Source organism: Hippopotamus amphibius, chromosome 9 (genome assembly GCF_030028045.1).
Source record: "Hippopotamus amphibius kiboko isolate mHipAmp2 chromosome 9, mHipAmp2.hap2, whole genome shotgun sequence".
Classification (NCBI taxonomy): domain Eukaryota; kingdom Metazoa; phylum Chordata; class Mammalia; order Artiodactyla; family Hippopotamidae; genus Hippopotamus; species Hippopotamus amphibius.
In genome coordinates, this window is record NC_080194.1 from 128442617 (window position 1) to 128464808 (window position 22192).

General features: G+C 46.2%; 1 protein-coding gene across 3 annotated transcripts in view; it reads right to left on the reverse strand.

The window, feature by feature from the left end:
- USP7 (ubiquitin specific peptidase 7) overlaps window positions 1–22192 on the reverse strand; it is a 56869-nt gene that overhangs the window by 9477 nt on the left and 25200 nt on the right. Inside the window, exons 1-14 of one of the 3 annotated variants that reach the window (XM_057748465.1) lie at window positions 19352–19456; window positions 18456–18630; window positions 14340–14538; window positions 12692–12830; window positions 11951–12039; window positions 10039–10147; window positions 9037–9167; window positions 8526–8580; window positions 7450–7530; window positions 7260–7350; window positions 4732–4814; window positions 2709–2818; window positions 1117–1273; window positions 214–358 (exon numbers count right to left, since the gene is read on the reverse strand). In XM_057748465.1, the coding sequence (XP_057604448.1) occupies window positions 214–358; window positions 1117–1273; window positions 2709–2818; window positions 4732–4814; window positions 7260–7350; window positions 7450–7530; window positions 8526–8580; window positions 9037–9167; window positions 10039–10147; window positions 11951–12039; window positions 12692–12830; window positions 14340–14425 (1276 nt within the window). In that variant the 5' untranslated portion in view covers window positions 14426–14538; window positions 18456–18630; window positions 19352–19456. Of the gene's footprint in view, window positions 1–213; window positions 359–1116; window positions 1274–2708; window positions 2819–4731; window positions 4815–7259; window positions 7351–7449; window positions 7531–8525; window positions 8581–9036; window positions 9168–10038; window positions 10148–11950; window positions 12040–12691; window positions 12831–14339; window positions 14539–18455; window positions 18631–19351; window positions 19457–22192 lie in introns of those variants that run through there. The other 2 variants (XM_057748464.1, XM_057748466.1) reach the window with 2 other exon arrangements.

Here is a 22192-nt window from a genome sequence, read left to right on the forward strand (position 1 = left end):
TCACATCACCACAAATAAAGCCGTCCTCTAACGTGGGTTTTAACTGGCACCCTGGGTTCACATCCAAACCCACGCGCCCCACCCGGCTGCTCCTCCATGATGCTGTGAGCGAGGCAGCACACGCGGAAGAGCCTGGACCGACGGCTCTAGCTTAGGGCCCCTGTGACGTGGCGCGGGGCGCCCTGGCGGGCGCCACACACCCGCTGCACTCACTGAGCTTCGACTCCCGGATGTAGACCAGCATGTAGGCGTTGGTGCAGTGCCGCACGGAGAGGTCGTCGTCGTGGCCCCCATAGTTGTGCTCGATGGCCTCCTCTTTCGTACACCTGGACACCACGTCGTCGTCAAACTTACACCACTGCGACAGGCAGCAGCAGAGAGAAAGCGCGTTGAGAAGCACACAGAGTAAAAGGCAGTGTTTTCCTAAAAGACGTGACCTGCCTCAGGTGACGCTCCCAACACCCGCCGGCATTTCTGCCGTCCTCACCGCCCACTCCGTGGAGACTGCTAACATCCGACCGTGGGTAATTTCGTAATGTACTCAAAGAGCCCAGCTTCAGCTGAGGCTCCACCCCTGCCCACCGTGGACGGGGTCATTTCAGATGGCACTGACTCCCACAGGGGCAGCTCCCTCACCTGGTGCCGGGGTCCCTCCATCAAATCCCCGCAGCACGTGCTAGGCGGGCTCGACTCTGCTCTGCTCCTCACCGGCCCTGTGGCCCTGGACACAGACCCCAAGACCCTCATCTGCTCCCCCTGATGAAGAGCACGTGATGGGACCCACATGCACCCGGCAGAGGCGGCGCATCACACGGCGCGGACAACGGGGCAGGCGCAGTAACACGCAACCTACGCGGCCCCACGCAGGCAGGCCAGAGATGACTCTTCTACGCGGAACTAAGTGCCTCATGTTAGATGTAAAGGGCTCCTGTAAGGTCCAACATTCAGTACGAGTAACGAGATGCACATATAAAGTAGCATCACAACCTACTATCCACCTTTAAACGTATCAGAGGCCAAGAAGAAATCCTTCGCTAAAAAGGCCAGGTCTGAAGCTGAGCATCACCGAATACCCTACAGGGCACCCCGTCCACCCCACCCCCGCCCAGCACTTACTTTGCCATCCCCTTTGGGGTTTAGATAAACCACATAATGTCCACCGTGATTATCTCCACTATGAACCAGGACGGCATGAAGAATATAATTTGCTGGGTCTTTAGGATCCGTTTTTTGCAAAAATTCATCAAGTGGTAACTGTTCGGGGAACTCAAACCTATTTAAAAAAAAAAAAATTTTAAAGAGAAATCCAGGTTTCATTTACTCGTAAAATATTTCACCCTTAGGCTTTATTCATTGCTAGACCTTTTAATTCACTGGCTCCTCTTTATTTGGAAAGGGCAGGGAATTTGGCCTCTGAGGCAGCTCCTACTCATTACAACAAATTATTCACACATCAACAAAATTTGAAGCTTGATTTGAGAAAAATGGCTATAAAGCACTGATTCAACTAACAGAATTTTAAATTCCAGGATATTACATAACAGTCTTGTGACAAAAACATACTGACTTTTCTAGGATGTGGATACTTCCAAATGTTTTAACGAACGAGGGGGTGCCTTGAGAGGCAGGAAGAGCGGGAGGCGGGTGGACGAGGACCGTGGTGCCCAGCAGAGCAGAGCCTGGGCCCAAAGGGACAGCTGCCGTCCAGCCCTGCTCTCGGGAACTAGGCCCAGCACTGCCGAGGGTTCTGAACACCAGATGCCAGAAATCTGGACATTTATGTAAAATCTCATGAATTTGAAAAAAAAATGTTGGCAACGAATTCCATTAAAATAGAAAAGTCGCGGGAGGGAGGGGATATGGGGATATGTGTATAAATACAGCTGATTCACTTTGGTGTACCTCATAAGCTGGTACAAGAGTGTAAAGCAATTATATTCCAATAAAGAGCTTAAAAAAAAAAAAAAAGAAAGAAAGATAGAAAGAAACCCAAGCTGAGGACCCAACCACACACACCAGCAGGCTGGGTCTGGCTTGCAGGTCGCTGGTCTGTGAGGTCTGCTGTCTCAAGAGACCCCATGGGAAAGGCAAGAACAGATGAGCACGCCTGGCTGGTGGCAGGTAGTGTGGTCGAGTCACACTCTCCCCCTGGTTATTGTCAGGCTGTATCCCCTGACCAAGGAATATAAAGTTACTGCTCCACCCATCAGGGTGCAAGCACTGTCTCCTGAGCCAGACCAAGCAGTGTGTGCAGCGACCTTTCAAGTGGCACTTCAAGGATCTAGAAAACACCTCCAATGGGGAGCACACCCACCTACGCCAGCATTCTTGAATTCTAGCACATTCTATAAGTCTATACCAACTGAGAGAGAACAAGATATTACAGAGTCCTATGTAAACCAATAGAGCAATAATATCAAATCCCACTTCTGGGGAAGGCAAAGCCTATGCAGCAGAAAGCACCCTCTCCTCAGGGGCTTCGATCTGCCACAGTGTAGACAGAGGGGCTCCCTGCGGAGGAGACATGGAGGAAGCAGCCCCTGAAATTATCCCTTTAAAAGCACAGCTCTTGGGACACCTCGGCAGAGGGGAAACCTAAGTAAATCAGAGATGAGACCGAAAACAGAAAGACTAAACAGAGCACTGAGACTAACCCCCTAAATCAGGATGATGGGAAAAACGTTAACTCGCTCCCCACTCTAGATTACCTATCGTTGATCTTGATATTTTGGTCCGTCTGAGGGTCATACATAAATCGCATCAGCTGTAGATGTAACACTGGTGGCAATGTTAGGAATTTCACGCCTTTCTCTGCTTCCTGGACATTGGAAAAGAAAGGCAGATTTAGTTTCCCTCTACTCATGTCTCGAAGCAACAAAAGCAACAGCGTTTCACAGCAAGGCTGGAACACACGGGGGGACTGCGGCGGGGAGGCGGGTGCGGGGTGCCTTTAAATGCTCCGTGTGTGAGATCTCCTCTCAGTGTGCGCTGTACTCTATCTCCATATCCAGCGACAGGGGAACAGGCAAGAAAATTAAGGCTCAGTCACTTGCTGTCCTATTAATACAGCTATTAAACACTATGAAAATTCTGGAGAGACCCAGGAAGAGCAAACGGAGAGGCAGATGACTGTGCGAACGCGGCGAGCCTGCGGACGCGGAATGGAACAAGGGATGAGCAAGGTCAGGGGTCGGGAGGACTGCCCGTGACCACCGTCCTGCCCCCGAAGCACATCCGGTGCTGACCGTTCACTCCCGCTGCTGAAAACCACTCTGACACGGTGTCAGCAAGGCCCTCTGACCACCGTCACAGTCTCTGCCCAGCTGTCACCTGCCTCCAGGGCAAAGGACAGCCCCCAACTTCTCAACAGGGCCTTCGAGGGAGAGGCCCAGCCTTCCTCCTCTCTCCACCTCCGCCAGCTCTTTCCTCACTAAAATAAGCCTTTGTCAAATCCAACCACCATCAGGCTATCAGTGGCCCTCAGCAGGGCTGTATTTCCTATTCAGCCCTTCCCTTCTGGGCTGTAAACCTTATTTCTAATACCTGCTAGAAAACGCCCACCTGGAGGAACTAGTGTCCGTGACCAGCCACACCTATGTGGCAATATTCTCTGATGTACATTAGCATGTTTAAGAGAACCAGGTAGTTCTGGGAAGGAAAACAAAAATGCAGGAACCTACTGCCACGCAAAGGAAGGGCATGGTTTTAGTACACTTTGAAAGAATAATCAAAGAATCCAGTCTCTTAGCCACTGTCCACTGAGACCCTGATTCTCAAATACTTATCCACCCAGAACCAGAAACAGCCAGTTGTGGATGAGGGTGATTCTTGTGAGCCGACTCAGTGCTTCCTAAGCAAATCCAGTGGTGCATCTGCAAAGTGACTTCCTAATTTACAAATCAGTGGCCTGACCAAGCAGAAGGATACCAGGTCCGTGACCCACTGCAAAATGGGTTCACTAGCACCCTGAATTATAAATCAGCAAGCGTGGTAGACACAGGACGGTCTGAACAAAATCAAATTACTTGAGCCAGTGACTCAAGGTTATGAGGCTGTAACACGGACCCCAGATAGCAGGACCCATGAAGACAGGCGGCCCGCACAGACCACAGCCCACGGCCCTCTAATCCACCACGGACTGCCGCCTGTTCACCATACTCGCTGCTCTGCCAGAGGCCCAGAGCTCCCGCAGAGCCATGTGGAAAACAAGCGGGCACACCGAGCATATGTGGAACAATCACAGAAAATGCATTCCTCATTCGGGAAGGCGGGATCTTCAGAAAACTGACACTCCATTAGGGAAAAAAGAAAAAAGCAAACCACCATCACCACCAGCAGCCAAAACCAGAGTCCCAGTGACCAGGTCAGTCTATTGCAACCTGGAGAAACTGAGGAAAGCTCTGGCACAGACACTGGGGCAGAGTCATGGACGGAATGGAGAAAACGTCTTCACACACTGTGGGGGGCGTCGCGACGTGTCAGGTGACGGTCCTGCCTCCGGTGGTCACGTCACTCTCCTGCCGACCCCCTCCCCACCTCTGCCTGTCAACTACACCAGCGGCACGATCAGAGCTCTCTACTATAATGCCCGAACTGGGAAATAAAACCCTTTTGAGTTCTAAACACCAGCAACATATGAGAAGATGCAAGTGAACTTTTAGTTCACAGTTAAGGGAAAGATCTGAAAACGAAGAGGACACCAGCGGGACACCAGCCCAACCCCCACGTTACCTGCAGGCCATGCTCCCCGGCATCGTACTTATTGTCACCGTCTAGCTGTTCCACTGCCACGTAATCCACAAATGATTCAAATACTTTCAAGAGAGAAAGAGAAAGAAGTCAGCCAAACTCACCACTATAACTTCCATTATAACACAACCACCCATCAAGGCAGGCGCGCCGGGGGAACGGAAGTAACTGTAGCTGTGAGCATGAACTCCCGGGTCTGCACCTTCACTCATCCAGCGAAGGTGTAAACTCTTAAGGACACTGAGGGTGTTACAAATGTCGATGTGGGGCAGATGTTCTAATAACTTTAAGTAACATTAAAGTACAAATTTTAACCAAAATGCTTATTCCGAAGTCTGTGGAGAAAGAGCAGGCATGTGGGGGCTGGGATGAGGGGAGACGAGGCTGGAAGGAGACACGAGCTTCTGCTGTGAGAGAGGAAGAGACGGCACTGGGACACGGCTGACAATGCTGCAACGTGTAACTCAAGTTCGTTGAGAGCAGAACTTGAGTGACCTCATCCCCCAAAATTTAAATTTAAAACATAAAAGGTAGTGAGATAATGGATGAGTTCACTGACTACAAGGAAATGATCCTTTCACAATATCCCTTCATATCAAATAACCATGATGAACATCTTGAACACCTTACGATTCTGTCAATTAAACCCCAATAAAGCTGAAAAGGAAGAATGTAGACTCTGTCCATGGACGATAGCCAACAGACCAGAAGGAAGAGTCTAGAAACAGGTCTACAAAGGGGCAGCAGAGCACCTCTGGTCTGCTCTGACCACAGCAGAAAAACTATTCTGGGTGGACTGTAGATAAACAGAAAAGATGAAAGAGTAACAAATAAGAGAATTACCTTAGGACTTCAGGGCAGGTGTTCTTAGACACAAAAAAGCAAAGATTGATATAATGGATTAAACAAATAACTGCACTGCAAGAGTGAAAAGGTGAGCCCCACGCTGTGCGGAGAGCCTGAAACCCAGCCCAACACCAGTGTGCAGAGCCCATAAGGAACTTCTCGGGCTGTGGTCGTGAGGGAGCAACAGGAAACAGCCTCCCTCCCCTGCACTGGACTCTATCACAAGGCCAACGCCGCTTTCATACGCTGGACAGTGGGCAGCGCAGGACGTGACCCCTGAGGGCCCTGCAACATCCCAGCTCACGACCTGGACCTTCTAGGCTGCAGTGCAGGGAAGAGAGACCCCAATGGGCCCCAGAATCTCCCTGAGAGAGTGTGGGAATTTTAAGGACTGAGGCAGCTGGCATCCGCAGGACAGAGGGCCCAGGAGAGAGCAGGGCGGGAGAGCCCCGGTGATGTGCAGAGGCGTCTCCTGGAGTCTCTGGTGAGCACTGACTAGTGAGGGATGGTCCCCAGAGCTTACAGCGGCTGCTCCCCCCAGTCACAGTGAGAAAGCTTCATAAGAGACAGGTCCTCAGGCAAGATGCTGCCTTGATGGTGGGGACGACAATTAAATCCCACTATCCTGCACGTGATCAAGCTTAAACAGGCCTCAAAAGAACAAACTATCTCCAAATAACTGAAATGTGCCCCAGAACAAAAGTTAAGAATATCCAACAGCCAACAAGATAAAAATCACAACAGGTAGCATCCAATAAAAGATGACTGCACAGGCAAAGAAGCTGGAATGTAAGTTACAGCCCATGATGACATGTAGCTGTGAATCAACAGAAACAGATCTAGAAATCGCAGCATTAGTAGACCAGGACGTAAAGTTATCATGAACTACATTCCATACATTCAGGAAGACGTCCAAATTGCCAATAAGCACCTGAAAAGGTGAAACCTCCCTGATTTCCAGAGCAATGCAAATTAAATCCAAGATAGCACCACACCCCCAAACTGAGAGCTCTGGAGTGGAGGCGGAACAATGCTCGCACCCTGCTGGTGGAGCAGACAGGGATAAACGCCTGTACCTGCTGAGCTCAGCATACAGGGCAGGCCCTCCGAGCCAGCACTCCAGTCACCGTAAATGCACCGTAAATGGGGCGCACGAGACCTGCCAACGAGCCTCACGCCTACCAGCCTCACAATGAAAACAACCCAAACACTCATAGAGAAAAGAATGGTTTCCAAAAACTTGTGTTACATTACTCAAGTAGACTACTATAAAGCAATGAAAATGATCAGGTTATTGCTGAAGTGCACAGAGGCAATGCTGAGAAAAAGAAAACAGAAAATTAGACATTATATCCTACCTGATCCCATCTATGCAGATATCGAAAAAACACACAAAAATAACCTAGGAAAGGATGTTAGAAGCCCAAATGGTGATTTCCTGTGAGGAGGGGAGGGGGAGGCAGTGACCAAGAAGGGCCAACATCTTGCTTTGCAAATGTTTTGTTTCTTGACCTGAGTGGGGTCACCAGCCTGTGATCACTCGGTAGTCAATATTTTGGGCAATTTTCCCTACACTGTACTTCAATAAAAACCACTTGTGTAAATGAAGCATTATACCAAAACGAATTATGAACAGGTTGTGCCATTATGTACACAGCACTTACTATTTTTCTTTCCTTTTATACTTAGCTGGATATCATAATAATCTTCTCTTCTATCAGATCGGTAGTCTACTTCTTTACACTGGATGTAAGACTACAAATAAGGAAAAGAAGATGCCTTAAGCATTAACCATCAAAATATTAGCATTTTAAAATCTTTTAAAATCATTCTTTAAAGCTGGCAATCACATACCACCATCTTGCCTCTGAATAATTTAGGTATGGTGCCTTCTACACACGTGCCTTTCATCTTATTTTCCACATTATCAAGCAACTGGAAGAGAAAGTTTTGGCTTTCAGAAAATGTTATGCTTAATTAATATACAGTAATTTGAAATGTGACTAGGAAATTTCAATGGTCAACGAAATTCTAGACTATAAATATTATGACCTTTAGCATGCAATTATCAAAAATATACAAAATCTCCTTCCTTGGTTGGATATTTACAAAAATATCTACATGCAACAGTTGAGATTAACCTTCTATATAGCCTTTGGAATGAATTAGTAATCTGTAGTGCCTTTAGAAGCATTTTTTTAATATTCATTTTACCTCTGTGGAAAAGCATGTAAATTGAGCACTAAACTTAACGCGTATTGGTCCATACCAAGAGATTAATGAGGTTGAGCCTGTCAACAGGATTGACTGGTTTGTCCATGGATATTTAATGAACTGGATTCAATCCAGCTAGTGCTGCAAAAAAGAAAACACACCTTGCCCAGCCAATCACCTTGAATAGCCATTCCATGTTGTGTGTGTGTGTGTTTGTGAGTCTTCCATCACAACTGGAAGAGTGGGCACTTGCTAGTGACGAGAGATGGTTTGGGGGAGGGTCACCCTCACAGAGGTCTGCCTCGGCCAGGACTTCCATGCCAAGGAGGGGTCGGTGCTACAGAGCAAGAATGGAAGTCGCTCTTCTAAAGTGAAGTGGGATCACCAGGACAGCTACTCAAGCCAATCTGTTGTTTCTTGGATTAATAAATCTGGCAGATTACGCTGATTTCACAAGCTAAAAGCACAGTACCCACTACTATGCACATCCACGTTTCCCCTCACATTTCCCGACCACGTGATTTTTCAGTTTTTCTGGCTTTTAAACTAGATACATGCTGCCTTTTCTCTCTAGCCTAGTTCTGGTCCTGAACAGAGATGGGCGTACCTGGAATGACAGTGACTGAAGCAGGTCTGAGGTTTTACTTGCTAACAACTTCTGACAGTGCTTCAAAATATGACATGTAAGTAGTGAACAATTAAGGTGGGAAACTCACCACTCGACAGAGCTCTTGAACATCATGCTGCATGAAGCTATCTAACGTTTCCCACCTTGGAAAGAGAAAATGAATTTATAGTTAAACTTCCACATTTCAAACCAGAGTAAATGAACAAGCAACTCAGACTTAAAAAAAAAAAAAAAAAAAAAAAAAAAACCTAACCATATAATCAGTCGTTTTTCTTAACTTTTTAGAAGATTATAATTCAAAGACAAATTGCATTCTATCCAGACACCAAAATGTTCCCAAGTTTATCTTGTTCTGAACATCTTACTGTAAGGGGAGGTCGTGTTTGCAAGTAAATGTACAGAAGCTTGGAGACCACACGTACCCTTTTCTTAACAGGTAAACCTAAGCGGTGAATTATTTCTCAAGCAAAATTCTAGAAGCCCCCATTTCCAAAGAGGTCAACCAAGGGATATGAAGTGCCTGCACTCTGCTCTCAACCCTTCACCGTCCACTAACTCAGCCTCTGAGCAGCAGAATGGAAAGGTCTCCCAATACATACCCGAAGGACTTGGTCAGCTTCTTTGTTCCTACGGGCTTATCACTGTGCTGTAATTCGTAGAACACTCTTTGTAATGCTAAAGGGACGCTTTTGGATGAATCGTCGCCCTCTGTTGGCATCATGTACACAGCCTAAAAGAATTGATTCAGAAATAAAAATGGAATTTTATGTGAAAGTATCATTTCTAACACCGCAATGACTATGGTAGTTGGGTAGGGCTTTTATAACTATCCCCCCAAAGGATCAGAGAGTTCTTTTAAGAATCATGAAAGTCTTTAGAGACAATCTAGAAGTTACAAGAAAGTGAAAAAAGAATTTTAAAAGTTACTTATAGCTCACCATCCAATGAGAACCACTTTATTTCATACTTCTTAGAGCAACATTTTTTAAGTTACCATGACTTGTGAACACAAGAGTTGATGAAACTTCAATGCTACTAAAATTATTCACACTCAGCTATCCCCGTGATATAATCCTACCACGGTAATTAGCGCTGCCTGGAAGAACAGTGCAAAAAGGACATGCCAGCAGACCAGCCAGCGGTCTCCCCACAACCAGGAGTGTGCGCTACCTGCACTGCTCCCCTGCTCACACGACATTCCTAAAGTACAAATAACTATCCTCCGTTAGATTTTATATATTTTTTTATAAGTTTTATAATAAGTGAAAAATTAGATTCCCGGCCAGTAGTTTTTCAACTAACCAATCTTAATATAAAACTTTTCAAATGTTGCTGCTAATGACTTTCACATTTTAAAAAAAAGCTTTATTATTTTTAGCCCAGTAAAGTTAGGTTTGTTGGCTGTAGGAAACTTTTTATCACCCAAGTTAGCTTCACAAGTGTCCAAGCACTGAGGAACAAAGCTATGTATAAGCGTAAAGCAGGGCCCTCCCTGGAGACGCAGCAGGAGACAAGTCTGGCGAGGGGGCTGTGCTGGCCCCTTAATACGTGAGAGAACAGGGTGGGTGGAAGGTTGAGGGAGAGAAATGCCATCCATTTACCTTTCGTAGTTGGTTTGTGAAAAATAAAGTCTGCAGCAGGCTGTTCATGTAACAAGTCGCTCCCTGATTCTTTAAACCGACATAGCCCGTGTGCTTCTTTGAATCCCACCTACAAGATCAGTTTGAGGTTGAGGGAAAACTGCACCGGACACCTCCTTGCTTCAGCAGCGTGTGTGGGTGATGGAGCTGGGGGCCGGCACCTCACTGCTCTGCACCACCACCTCCTTCCCACCATCCTGACACGGGCTGACCTCTGAGCACCCGCCTCCAAGTGAGTAAGTCCTCGCCAGGCCAGCAGTTCTAATCACACAGCTCCCTCCAACGGCCATCAGTTTTGTCTGCTCAAGCACGTGGACCAGTGCGAACTGAGCCTGGCGCTGGAGAGGCAGCCTCAGCGCTGCCTGCTGACAGCGCCACAGTCTACCCAGAGCAGCACGCCCAGATAATCAAAGGCTACTTCTATCGAACAGAGTCCCGGCGCGGCTGCCTCACACACACGTTTAGGTCACACATGTAGCCGGCACAAGACGGGAACAGCCGAAACCCCTCTTTTCTGCAGCATCACACAACGAGAAAGGACAGGCATGCTTACCGGCAGGTCCAGACCTCACCTCCTAGAGCCCTTTCTCTTTAGTCTGTTACATAGGTGGTTGCTCAGGAGAGTTAACTGTCTGTACCCCCTCACCCCCAAAAGTAACAGGAAGCAGAACAGCCCTTCCCAGAGCCATGCCCTTCCTGCTATGCACAGTGCCAATGTGTGTGTGACCAATGCTAGACATTTACTGTGAGGTCAGGCCAGCAAGACCCTGATGCCAGGGATAATAGGTTTTTGTGAGTAAGAATGAACCAAGATACCTGTTTTGACTGGTAAGTCTGAGAAACCCAATCTACTTTTTTAGTCAAGAGATGTATCATAAGCATAAGAGAACATTTTTTAAATGACGGGAAATAAACCACAAAAAATTTAACTAGGAATACCATCTTTTTGCCCCCCACTCCTGATATCTGAATACAGTTCAAGTATATGTCTCAAAAAGGCTACTCAAGAAAAGTCAGGTTTCTCTGACATCAACCCAATTAAAATGAAAACTAATGAGTCTTATTTGTTTTAAAAACTCCCAGTGCCACACACAGGCCACCTTAGCCAGGACCTGGACTGAGTAACCGCCCTTCTGGGCTGCCCACTGCCCATCCCACCCAGGTCAGCCTTCACACTCTTGCCAGAGTAGGGCCACATGAGAAAAGAAAAAACATGAGCAGACAGTGGTGCCTGTACATGGCTCCTTCCTACCTAGACTGCACTTTACTTCTCACTCCTCGGCCTTAAGAGGCCTGTTCGTCTACAACCTGGTCCCAACACACTGTCTCAGCCACCAGTGCCTTCCTCACACCTTCCTGGTGTCCCGCCCATCCCAAACTTCCCTGCCGGGGTCCTTACTCACGCCCTTCTCCCCACCTCCAGTTCCCCTGTCCCTCCTTATCAACCAAGGACATCCCACATATTCCTCAAGGCCAAAGCTGTGCTCTTGCACACAGACCTCCCTTCCAGACCCAGGGACAGAGACCTCTCCTCCCAGGTCGACCCCCCCACCCCCAATAACAAGTGCCTCTGCTGCTGTGGTTACTATTACTAACTCCTCTGCCCAACCAGTCTCAAAGTTCTTTGAGGACAGAAAACCGTGGCTGCCTTGTTCACAATTCTATTCCTGGAGCCCAGCAGAGTGTCTGGCACGTAGAAATGTGCCTGTACACAAGGCACGAACGTGAGGCTAGCACACATGTCCGCTGATCTGGTCCGTGTGCCAACGGGCGAGCACAAAGAGGACGCTCATCTGTTGACTATATGCACCTCTGTTCCTTTCACTACAGCACAGGACATCTCTTAACAGCACCCAATTAAAGGAAAACTTACGCAACTCCATGGGGGGCATCCGCCTGTACAAAGACTTCAAAAGTAACTTTGTCATCATCTATAAATCCTTTCTCAGGATCAGTCACTTCCTATAAAAAAAAAAAAAGAATATCCAACTTGCATAAGAACACACGAATGCTCTCTTTATTCCAAACAATTACCCTAGTGCCCTGCACATAATAGATTAAAACGCTACTTTTTCAAAACACCTAAATTGTGCTTCCAGTTTTGCAGTGCTCTGGTTTGTTTTAAACAATGTTCTCTGAATAAAAATAGCGAAAGTCCGGATGCCTCCAGGAGGAACGGGAGGTGTTGGGCCTCAGTGTCCACTGGGCACGCAGGGTCCCAGAGGCCCGCTGAGAGCTGAGCAGGGTGTTCCGAAGCCGCACGGGCTCCTGCCCCTGCAGAAGCAGCCCAAACGAGCTGACCGGAGAACTCACGAGCTACAGGAAAGCACCCCGCACTATACCTGCCTTGGTATTATTTATTTTAAAGGACATCTAGCCTATCAGGAAAGCTACAAACTACCTCACAATGTTTGACCAAAACATTGAGACCTGAGTCCTGCTGGCTGCTAAGAACCTGAGCTAGGAAACCGGAGAAAACACATTTTCACGGTTACCTACCCAACTCACAAAGCAAACATTCTGATTCTAAAATGAACAGATGGATTCAAAGAATCAAGAATTAGGAACAAGGACCAACATGTGGATTATCCAGCCTAAGCACACTGTTACTTACACTCCAGGCCATGAAATTGGAAAACCCCCAGTCGTTCTCTTTATGGAAGAACAAGTGACTGATGCGCCGGCTGAATGACTTCTCGTCATCTCTGTAATTTATGATCTTCAGCACCGCCTGTGCGTGACACGACCAAGACCTGTGCAGGGAGGACAAGCTAAGCCTCAGTTGACAGGTTTACCTGACGTTCACACAATTTTTAAAACAGCACACCAAACGGCCCATATTTTCCCCTTCTATTTTTTTTAGATGGAATAGGGGACGCATATTATCTTTAGTGGAGAAAGAAGTGAAGAGGGCCTGGGTGTGCCCCTATGTAGTCTGGAGTGAATACACGTGTTTGAACTTTAAATGCTGTTCTTAGATTTCACAAGAGACGATAGCTCTTTGGTCAGACGATACTTCTAGCACCTTAACATGGCTATTACTTGAATAGAAGAGTGATGATAAAGCTATTTTTCAGGTGAACAGACCTAAAGCTCTAGGCTCTACGACTAAGTGCCATCATGCCTGCCCCCTCAGGTGCCATGAGGCTCCCGGGCCGGGCTGCAGAGGGGGCTCCAAGCAAGGACACCACCACCCGAGAAGGACTGCAGGTGCGGTCGCTTGGGGCAGACCCCAAATGGGCCTCTGAATCAACGTGTAAAATGTTTAGAAACCAACTTAAAGTGGAGCTTTTATAAAGGAATGTTTCGGATGAACTCTGAAATGACTGCAGACTCATCAGAACGAAGGCAAGGGCAGGGCTGTCCCTGCAGGGCTGCTGCTTGCTCAGGATGCCTGAACTGGATGTGGGCTGCGGGCTGTTTCCCAAACTACCCTTCAGGCTCAAGTCACCTGTCAGACTAAAATCCATCGAGCCCCAATACTCATCAGATCAGATCATAATGTGAACAGAACACAGGGAGGAAAAATATAGCTAAGGCCCTGACTGCTCCGTAAAATTGGCTTCTTAAACACTCAAGTAAAGAGGAAAGTGAAAGTAGCTGGGTTCCCTGGAGCTTCGGCAGAACAGCTGGAGCCAGGGTCCTTTGGGGAACATTGTCATCGAGGGTGCAAAGAGCCACAATCGGGTGGCAGGGAGACGTGGTCAAAGGAGGCAGCTTTCCCGCGGGTTCGTGCATGTGGAATGAGAAAGGGTGACAGAGTGATCTGGGATCCCTTGAAACAATCTCTCAATCGTGCTTCTGATGGAAATACATAGTTTGGTTTTTAAGTTTAACTTTCTGAATAACCCACAGAAACTGGTTAACACACAGTGGGAATGTCTGCCTGAAGAATTTTTCTTAACTACAATTTTCATCTCTGGTAGTTACTGGTAGAATAAGAATTAAACCTGGTAATTCAGCACTCAGCTAGGTCCAGACAGGCCCTAACTCCATGTTCCACAGGCAGGTAGATTCTAACACACAAAGATCAGTTTTTTATTTGCAAGAAAAATATACACCTTTCCTAGTTTAGATATAATACCTACCAGTGAATTTTAAAGAGGAAAATGTATTTAATCTAATTTAAAATCAAATGACTAAGTAGAGGCAGTAAGGAAATTCAAAGAGAAATCCAAAATTCAAAGAGGCCAATTTGGCTTCCAATAATGTATTATATAAGTATTTGTGGATTTGTAATTGCATCATTTAAACTGTCTTACGTGGAATCAGATTCAGCATTGCACTGGAGAAAGAATCCTACGCTTTTTTGGTGTGGTCTGTCTGGATAAAAGCGTGGCATCACCATAATCTTCCATGGCAGATTTCGCACAAAACACGGAGGGCTAAGGACCGACTCACTCAGTCTGCTGAAGCGCTCGACAGTGAACTGAAAGGTTGCCTCGGAGCGCCAACTCGTGTCTGCAAGAAAACGCTTTGTCAATTACAGAGCCCAGGCCATCGTCAGACAACACTGAAAGCAGCACGAACCTGGGATAAACGTTCTAGACAACGGCAACTCAACTGCTAAAACCTAACCCTTTGGGGCAAGGATAGCATTTCCAATTCAGTAACAATCTAAAGCTGTGAGATGACACACAGTTTGTGTAAATGAAGTCCCAAACTCAGAGGGCTAGCAACACACACCTGCGTTCCCCACCAGAGCTCAGTGTGGTGAAGAATGTCTACTCTATTCAATTCCCAAGCCATCCGCAGTGAGTGGAGAGACTGGAGAAGAGGAATAAAACGTCTCACGTCACACCTGTTCAAGGACAGGACTTGAGGAAGAAAAGAAAAGGGCCTGAGACTTGGGCTCAGTGTGAAGAAGAGACATGAATTTGCAGGCAAACAAGAACTTCCGAGGAGTGGGTGATGGCCATTCCCGGGAAGCGTGGCACTGTTTAGAGATAAGAAGATGCCTAGGAAGTGAGCTAAAAATACACGTTAACTTCATTAGGTCACAATTTTGGTGAAATACCAGGCTAGATTCTCTAAGGGGAATTATTTGAAAAAAAGAATGAAGAAACTGGTATTCCTTTTGACATGAATAGAATGAACTGTTAAATTTACTCAGCAAGACCAAAGGCCAATTTAAGAAATCAAAGTTTCCTCCAATAAAAGGCAAAGCACTGATAAGAATTCAACTAAAAGTCACACTCGGAATTCCAGCTTTTTCTGTTGGTGACTATTCAAGTGACCCAGGCTTTGGGTCAAACCCAGCAGTGTCCACGCTTCTCCAGCTCTCCCCAGGAAGGAGCAGCCAGCCCACGACCACCCAGCCAACCTGTTACGGGCCAGCATTTCTATAAAACATAATAAAACTGCTGCAGGAAGGCCAAACGGCTACAAGTTTGTAAGCGCTTCCTCTCTCTGTGCCTATCTCATGGCAGACTGGGGACAGTTCACAGGCCCAGGGGCCAAGGGCCATACCTGGCCTGCAGAATAACAGGAAGGCCTTTCCTGGCCGAGAAGCAGGTGCTACTTGACATCCCTGACCCTCCACCCGTGTCTCCACGCTTCACTCTCGTCACTGCGGTGCACACTTCTCCACACACAGAACTGCCTCCACTGTGGCTGAATTTGTTCTTAAGAAAACATGTCCATCAGTCCTCATGAGAGGGTAGTATTCTTTACCAGAGAAATATAGCCCAAAAGGATGCGTAACAGCGCTTTTATCTTCATTTAAAGGCTCTCCATGCCCACCTTTTTTTTTACTGCCCTTAATCCGGCTCAGCTGTTAGCAGAGAGGCCCTCAAAGGAAGAGCAGCTGGATGGGGGCGCTGTGCACTCAAGCCTCCTCAAGGGGCAGTTATTACCCGCATCCCTTGCAGAGATGAGTCCGTGGAAAAGGGAAGAAACTTGTTGCAGAGAATGAGGTCCAGGATGGCTGAGGAGAAAAGTGGGCCATTCCTCCACAGCCACACAGGTCAGATCTGAGCAGCATCTAAACCCCACAAGGCAGGCAAGGGCAGGTGTTACTTAATCCCCACTGTACAGATGAAGAAACTGAGGCTTGTTGAGGTTAAGTGGCTTATCTCATCCAAAGTGTTACTAAGTGAGCACCAGGTGTCTCAGTCCCCAAGATCTGTGGACACTAAGCACAGTGACCCTGTCTCTAGTTTGTAAAATGCCATCCTAGAATTTAGGTGACCAAACACAGATTCCAATAAAACCAGCCTGCTGTACAGGGATGACAGGATACACTCCCGGGACCTAATAAAGACATCATGTCACAAGGCCCCACCTCTCTCCTAACTCACCTACTTGACTGTCAGTCACCATGCAGGACTTCGGAGGATTAGAGTTGTATACAGACAAAAAAAATGATACACATTATAAATTCCTCCCGACACTTTAGTCGAATTCCTCAATTAATCTTAACATTACACAGGGCCACATGCCGGTGAGCCCAGCGTGGCATGCATCCAGGAGCACGCCAGCCCTGCAAGGCAGAGGCTCCAGGTCCTGAGCCTGGCGCCACACTGGCCCCTGTGTGCAGTTCACTCTTGTTGAATCACACACTACATGTGAGATTCTGCCTGGCATTCAAGGCACAGGATTATCTCCCAAAATATGCTAATTAGGAAGTTTAACATAAGATTTCATATGAATAAAAATGTCACCACCCCATGGCTCCAAGCTCTTCATACTGTACGGTGCTGGTAGTACAGAGGTGAGCACAGCTGCTTCCAAACTCTTCATACTAACTGCACAATTGAAAACCTATATTAAATACCAGGTCAAGACAGGAGGGTCTATACAAGAGAAGCAGACAGGAAGCCCATCTCTGGCAGATAGGGCCAGCCTGGTGACCCTCCCTTAAGGAGTTACATGAAAAAATGGGTGGAAGGTACTCAGGATCCCATGTACTACTTGTGCAACTTCCTCTGTATCTATAATTGCTTCAAAACAAAACATTTTTTTGGTAAAAGTAGTACACTTGGGCTCATGAAGGATACCTCGTATCCTGCAGGATCAGTGTTTCATCCAAACAGACTCTAACCTGCCTGAACACCACAGAGCCCTGACTTACCTACTCCAGCATCTTATGGTAAACGACAGGCTGGTGAGTTTGTGCTACCTGCTGCCCTCACACCTGTCAGAAAACTTGATAACCCACCACCTTTAGGTCTCTTAAACAGAAAAGTGGGTTCCCCAAATGGCGCTCTTCCAGTAATTGTATCAAACCTCAATTATTTGTTCTAATACAAGTCTTTGCAAATCCTAGTTAATCCCCAGAGAGAACTTTTGTTTCACGGGTACCAACACTCTAGATCCACAACAATAGCTCTCTACCTCAACTCCACATTCTCCCAACCTGTGTTGTGAGCCACTCAGCTACTGTGTAAAAAACTCCCTGCAGTACGAAGGCCTCTCTGTAACCCCTAGATTCCATACCGTGTGCCCTCCCTACATTAAGATGTTAAAAGGAGATTCAGTAAAAAGTTCTAATATTCAGAGGCTTGGGGAATCTTTAACACAAGAAGTCTTCTGGAGAAATACGTTAGGAGGCTGACAGCTCAGAAGTACTGAAAGAAACCTGCTCCACCCAGCACTGCTCAGCACTCTGAACACTCTCCACAACACACATATCCTGCCATCAAGCGTCTCATTAAGTGTACCTATCACTGCTGGGAAAACGCTGCCGCAAACGAAGGCTTCTACTCCTAGAACCAGAACCATCTCCCCCCGTCCCCCTCGCCATAGATACGATCTTGTCACTCTCCTGCCCCTGGGCCTTTCAAAAGGCCAGGAATGAAGCTTACTGAAGACCATTTCTACTTTCTCCTGTAACATGTTTTTCCATCTGGTAATTCGCAGTAGGAGCATTTCCACTTTTAGGTTCTATAGCACCATTATTTACTACTAATAATTTAGTAAAATTTGCCTCAAAAGGAAAGGGATTTTATGTACCTTGGGATCTCCTTACACTGGTTCTCAAATGAGGCTATCTGGGACCCGCGAGAGACCTCCAACCATGGTCAGTGACATGTCTGGTTGTCACGACTGGAGGGGGGGTGATGGGTCACACTGGCATCCAACGAGGCACAAGACAACCCCTTCCAAAAAGCACCTGGGGAAATATGAGTATGAAATTGCTCTGTGGAAACCAGATGGGACGCCTCTGATTGGGTTGGGCCACACTGCTCCAGGAGAGACTAGAATCGATCCCTGACGCGTGCCTGGAACATCAGACCTGGTCATGCCTTCCCAACTGCACTCTGAATAAAACCGAGAGCCCAGCAACCGGGAGACCACACCCACACCGTTGCCCTCCTCTGCAGTGGAAAGCGCACTCCACAGGTAACAAAGCAGCGGGTCAGACCACGCCTCTTTACCTTCCTCAGATATTGCCTCAGCCAGCTGCCAGGGATAAACCGCACTGTGAGAGAACTCTCAACTACGGCTGCAGTTTCTCATGGAGGCTGAACTTTTGGCAGGAGGTCTGAACAGCAGTCCTTCTGGTGGTGCAGCCCGTGACTGATGGTTTCTTTCAACTGCCCCGTTACACCCCTGGGAAGGACACAACCCTCATGAGGATTGATGGACATGCTTTTGACAGAACATGGTTTCATATTATACTGCAAGATTCCAGGGGCTGCACAGTGATTACTGGCTGCTACCTTCTCATGATTTTGACCTGGCAAAGGCACAGGTCACATAGTCTGATAAGTTATAATGAAGAAATAACCTCGAAAGAAAGTGCTTTCCTAGGCACAAAATGTCCATGCACGTACAAATGCATACACTTTCCACAGAGAAGAGAAAGACCAAAAGTCAGTCTGGGGGATGAAGCCCAAAGCTCGATTCTGGTTTCGCACCTAACCCAAGCAAGGAGGGATTATCACCTACAAACAACTGACATACTTGCTACAATAAGAATGCAATGGAAAGCCACCTTTTAGCACCTAGAAGTACTGTGCTGTAGATGAAAAGGAAAGGACAGTAAGATATACTTGTGTTCTGAATACTACGAGTGGCTGGAAAATTAACTGCAGGCCTTAGCAAATACCTGTCTATTACAACCTTCTGTATTTCAACCTTCTCTCCTAGGCTGGGGAGAACCAACTTACCTTGAAATTTGTAGGCAATCTTGAAATTCAAAACCAAAAGAGGCTCCTAAATTTTCCTCGGATACAACCTCCTGAAAACTAGCTACTCTTAAGAAACTCAGAAGTGTTCAAGGAAGAAATGCCTGTTTCCCAACACGAGCCAACACAGCCCCAGTACTCACCGTCCTCCATGTCTTCCTCTGTGTTGTTGTGACCGTCACTCATGGCTACATTCCCGTTGATAACAGGGTTCTGAGTAATTCTTGGTGGGTCATCTGTATCTCCAGCTGTAAAGAAAACAAAGAAATTTCATGATTTTCACCTTCATGGCTTGGATTAAACAAACAAAAATATATTTGTACTTTGATGATTTCCAGTCACTAGTAAGTTCCAATTGTGCCAAAATAATTGTACTGTATAACCCAAAAGGCATTTACTAGTATGTTTACTAAATATAAACTTTTGTTCCTTTCAAAATGCTAAATGGGACTTGAAAACACATTATATCTCACAACAATCTGCCCCATTCACAATATTTATTTATTTTGTGTATTTTATTTTTACATAGATATCATGATTCTACTATTTATTTATTTATTTATTGGCTGCACTGGGTCTTCATTGCTACACATGGGCTTTCTCTAGTTGCGGAGAGCAGGGGCTACTCTTTGTTGTGGTGCGTGGGCTCCTCATTGCGGTGGCTTCTCTTGTTGCGGAGCACAGGCTCTAGGCACATGTGCTTCAGTAGTTGTGGCACATGGGCTCCAGTAGTTGTGGCACATGGGCTCAATAGTTGTGGTGCATGGGCTTAGTTGCTCCATGGCATGTGGGATCTTCCTAGACCAGGGATCGAACCCGTGTGCCCTGCATTGGCAGGCGGATTCTTAACCACTATGCCACCTAGGAAGTCCCGATATTTATTCTGAAATAAGTTTCCTACTCATTAAAACTCAATCCTAGAGAAAATATTGTTTAGGGTTTACTAAATAGACACAAAACAGTGTACATTAGAACCTCTCACGATGGATATATGTGCCTTAAAACAAACTCATTCTCAAAGTGTTACCAGACACTAACTGTATGACTGAAGTTGAATCCACAACAAAAATCAGGAATGGCATTTCGAGGGTTGGGGGAAGGTAGAAAAGGGGTCCCTGGGAGGACTGGCATGGACAACGATCCTGGAAAGGATCAAGAAACTAGCAAAATGCATGTTGAAATCTGGCTCGAAAAACATTTACATATAATCAGAAGCAGGGATTCAAAACATTTAACCAATGACTGGCAAATATAAGGTGTAAATTCCAACTGTAACATTCTCACCCCTCTTTATTCATTAAGAACAATCTTCCTACAGACATAGTACCGTGGTTTAAAAGAAAAATTTTAAAAAGCCTTTGGCAGGACTTAGGATTTAAGTAGCCTCTAATGGCCAAAATGGCCATACTGCACATTTAAATCCTGTCCTTCCGACATCTCAAAACAGTTCATTGCAACTAATGCTGCTCCGCATTTGCCTGCACAGTCAGGTTTCCCATGGCAAATCGGACACTCCAACAGAAATTAAGGGTCTCAGCTACAAACAGGAGATGTGGTTTTCTAAATAACTACATAGACATGTCCTTGGACTCCAATATGCAGAGCTTTTACACCATTTGGACCAGCCGTCGGTCTGCTTCAGCACCATGGATAGCACCCCCCAACCCCGCCAAGCTCCAAAACTCCCAACTGTCAGGTTACATTTCTCAAATAATTCCTGAATATAAACCATCCTTTTTTCCCTCTTAAGCATCTCAAAACACACCTCAGAAATCCTTGGAAGCCAAGAAACAGGCATTACCAAATTTAGAGTACTGTCCATCTTGATATTTTTTGTTTTATTAAATACAAACTTAATTAACTGTGTTAAAAGCTGTTTATGAAAACATAAAATTTTAAACTGACCCTTCAACTGTGACATACTGACAGAAAAACCGGGGGAGGGAAGTAGGGAAAGGAAAAATTCCTTTTCCTGTTGCGTAGCTAGCTTGAACTCTAAGCTCTAAAACTTAGATACTTAGAAAGCAAAATGAAACATCAAGGTGCTTTGACAGAAATTTCCACATTTATCCTCCTAAATTAACCACCTCAGAGAATTCCCTGGCAATCCAGTGGTTAGGACCCTGCATTTTCACTGCCAAGGGACCAGGTTCAGTCCCTGGTCGGGGAACTAAGATATCCCACAAGCTGTGCAGTGTGGCCAAACCCCCCCCCCACACACACACACATGTGAACGTATGCATGTATATATAAATATATAAAAATATATATTAACCACCTCAAACCATCATATAAAGTATTTTATGAGGAAAACCCCCATGAAGGCCTATGAAATAAAAAGCACATTTCACCACTGGAATATTACGCAGCAGTTTTTTTTTTTAAAGGTTTTCAGTGTACCTATAAGAAATGTCCTGAGTTACATTAAATTTTTAAGAATTAAGATACCAACCAATAGATATCATAGGCAACTCTTGCTATAAAAGAGAGTATGCTGGAATAAGACTATATAAACTCTTATTTCCCTTCACACCAATAAATAGACACTGGGAGAACACAAACTAGTAAGAGGTTCCGGAGTAGAGTAATTCTTCACTACAGACACACACACATCACATGAATGCACTATACATCTTAATTTGCTTGACGTAGTCCTGGTACTTTTAATTTAGTTCCTCAGTTCAAATCCAACCTACAGCCAAGAGCTGTAAAACATGGTTTATAACACACAAATGCACAAATCACAAAGGGTTCTCTGTAGTTGGCTCTAAATGGCAAGGCAGGTAGATCTACAGTTGAACCAGATTCTCCAGAGCAACGTCCCACCTTTTACACACGATGGGTACACACTCCTGCTGGGCTGACCAATTTCCCACCCATCACAGGCATGGAGACAGTGGTCCAGGCCGGTGGCTGTGAAACTGCATGCAGAAAGCCCCTGACTGGCCCATATATATGAGGAACCTGTCCAGCAACAGGGCCTC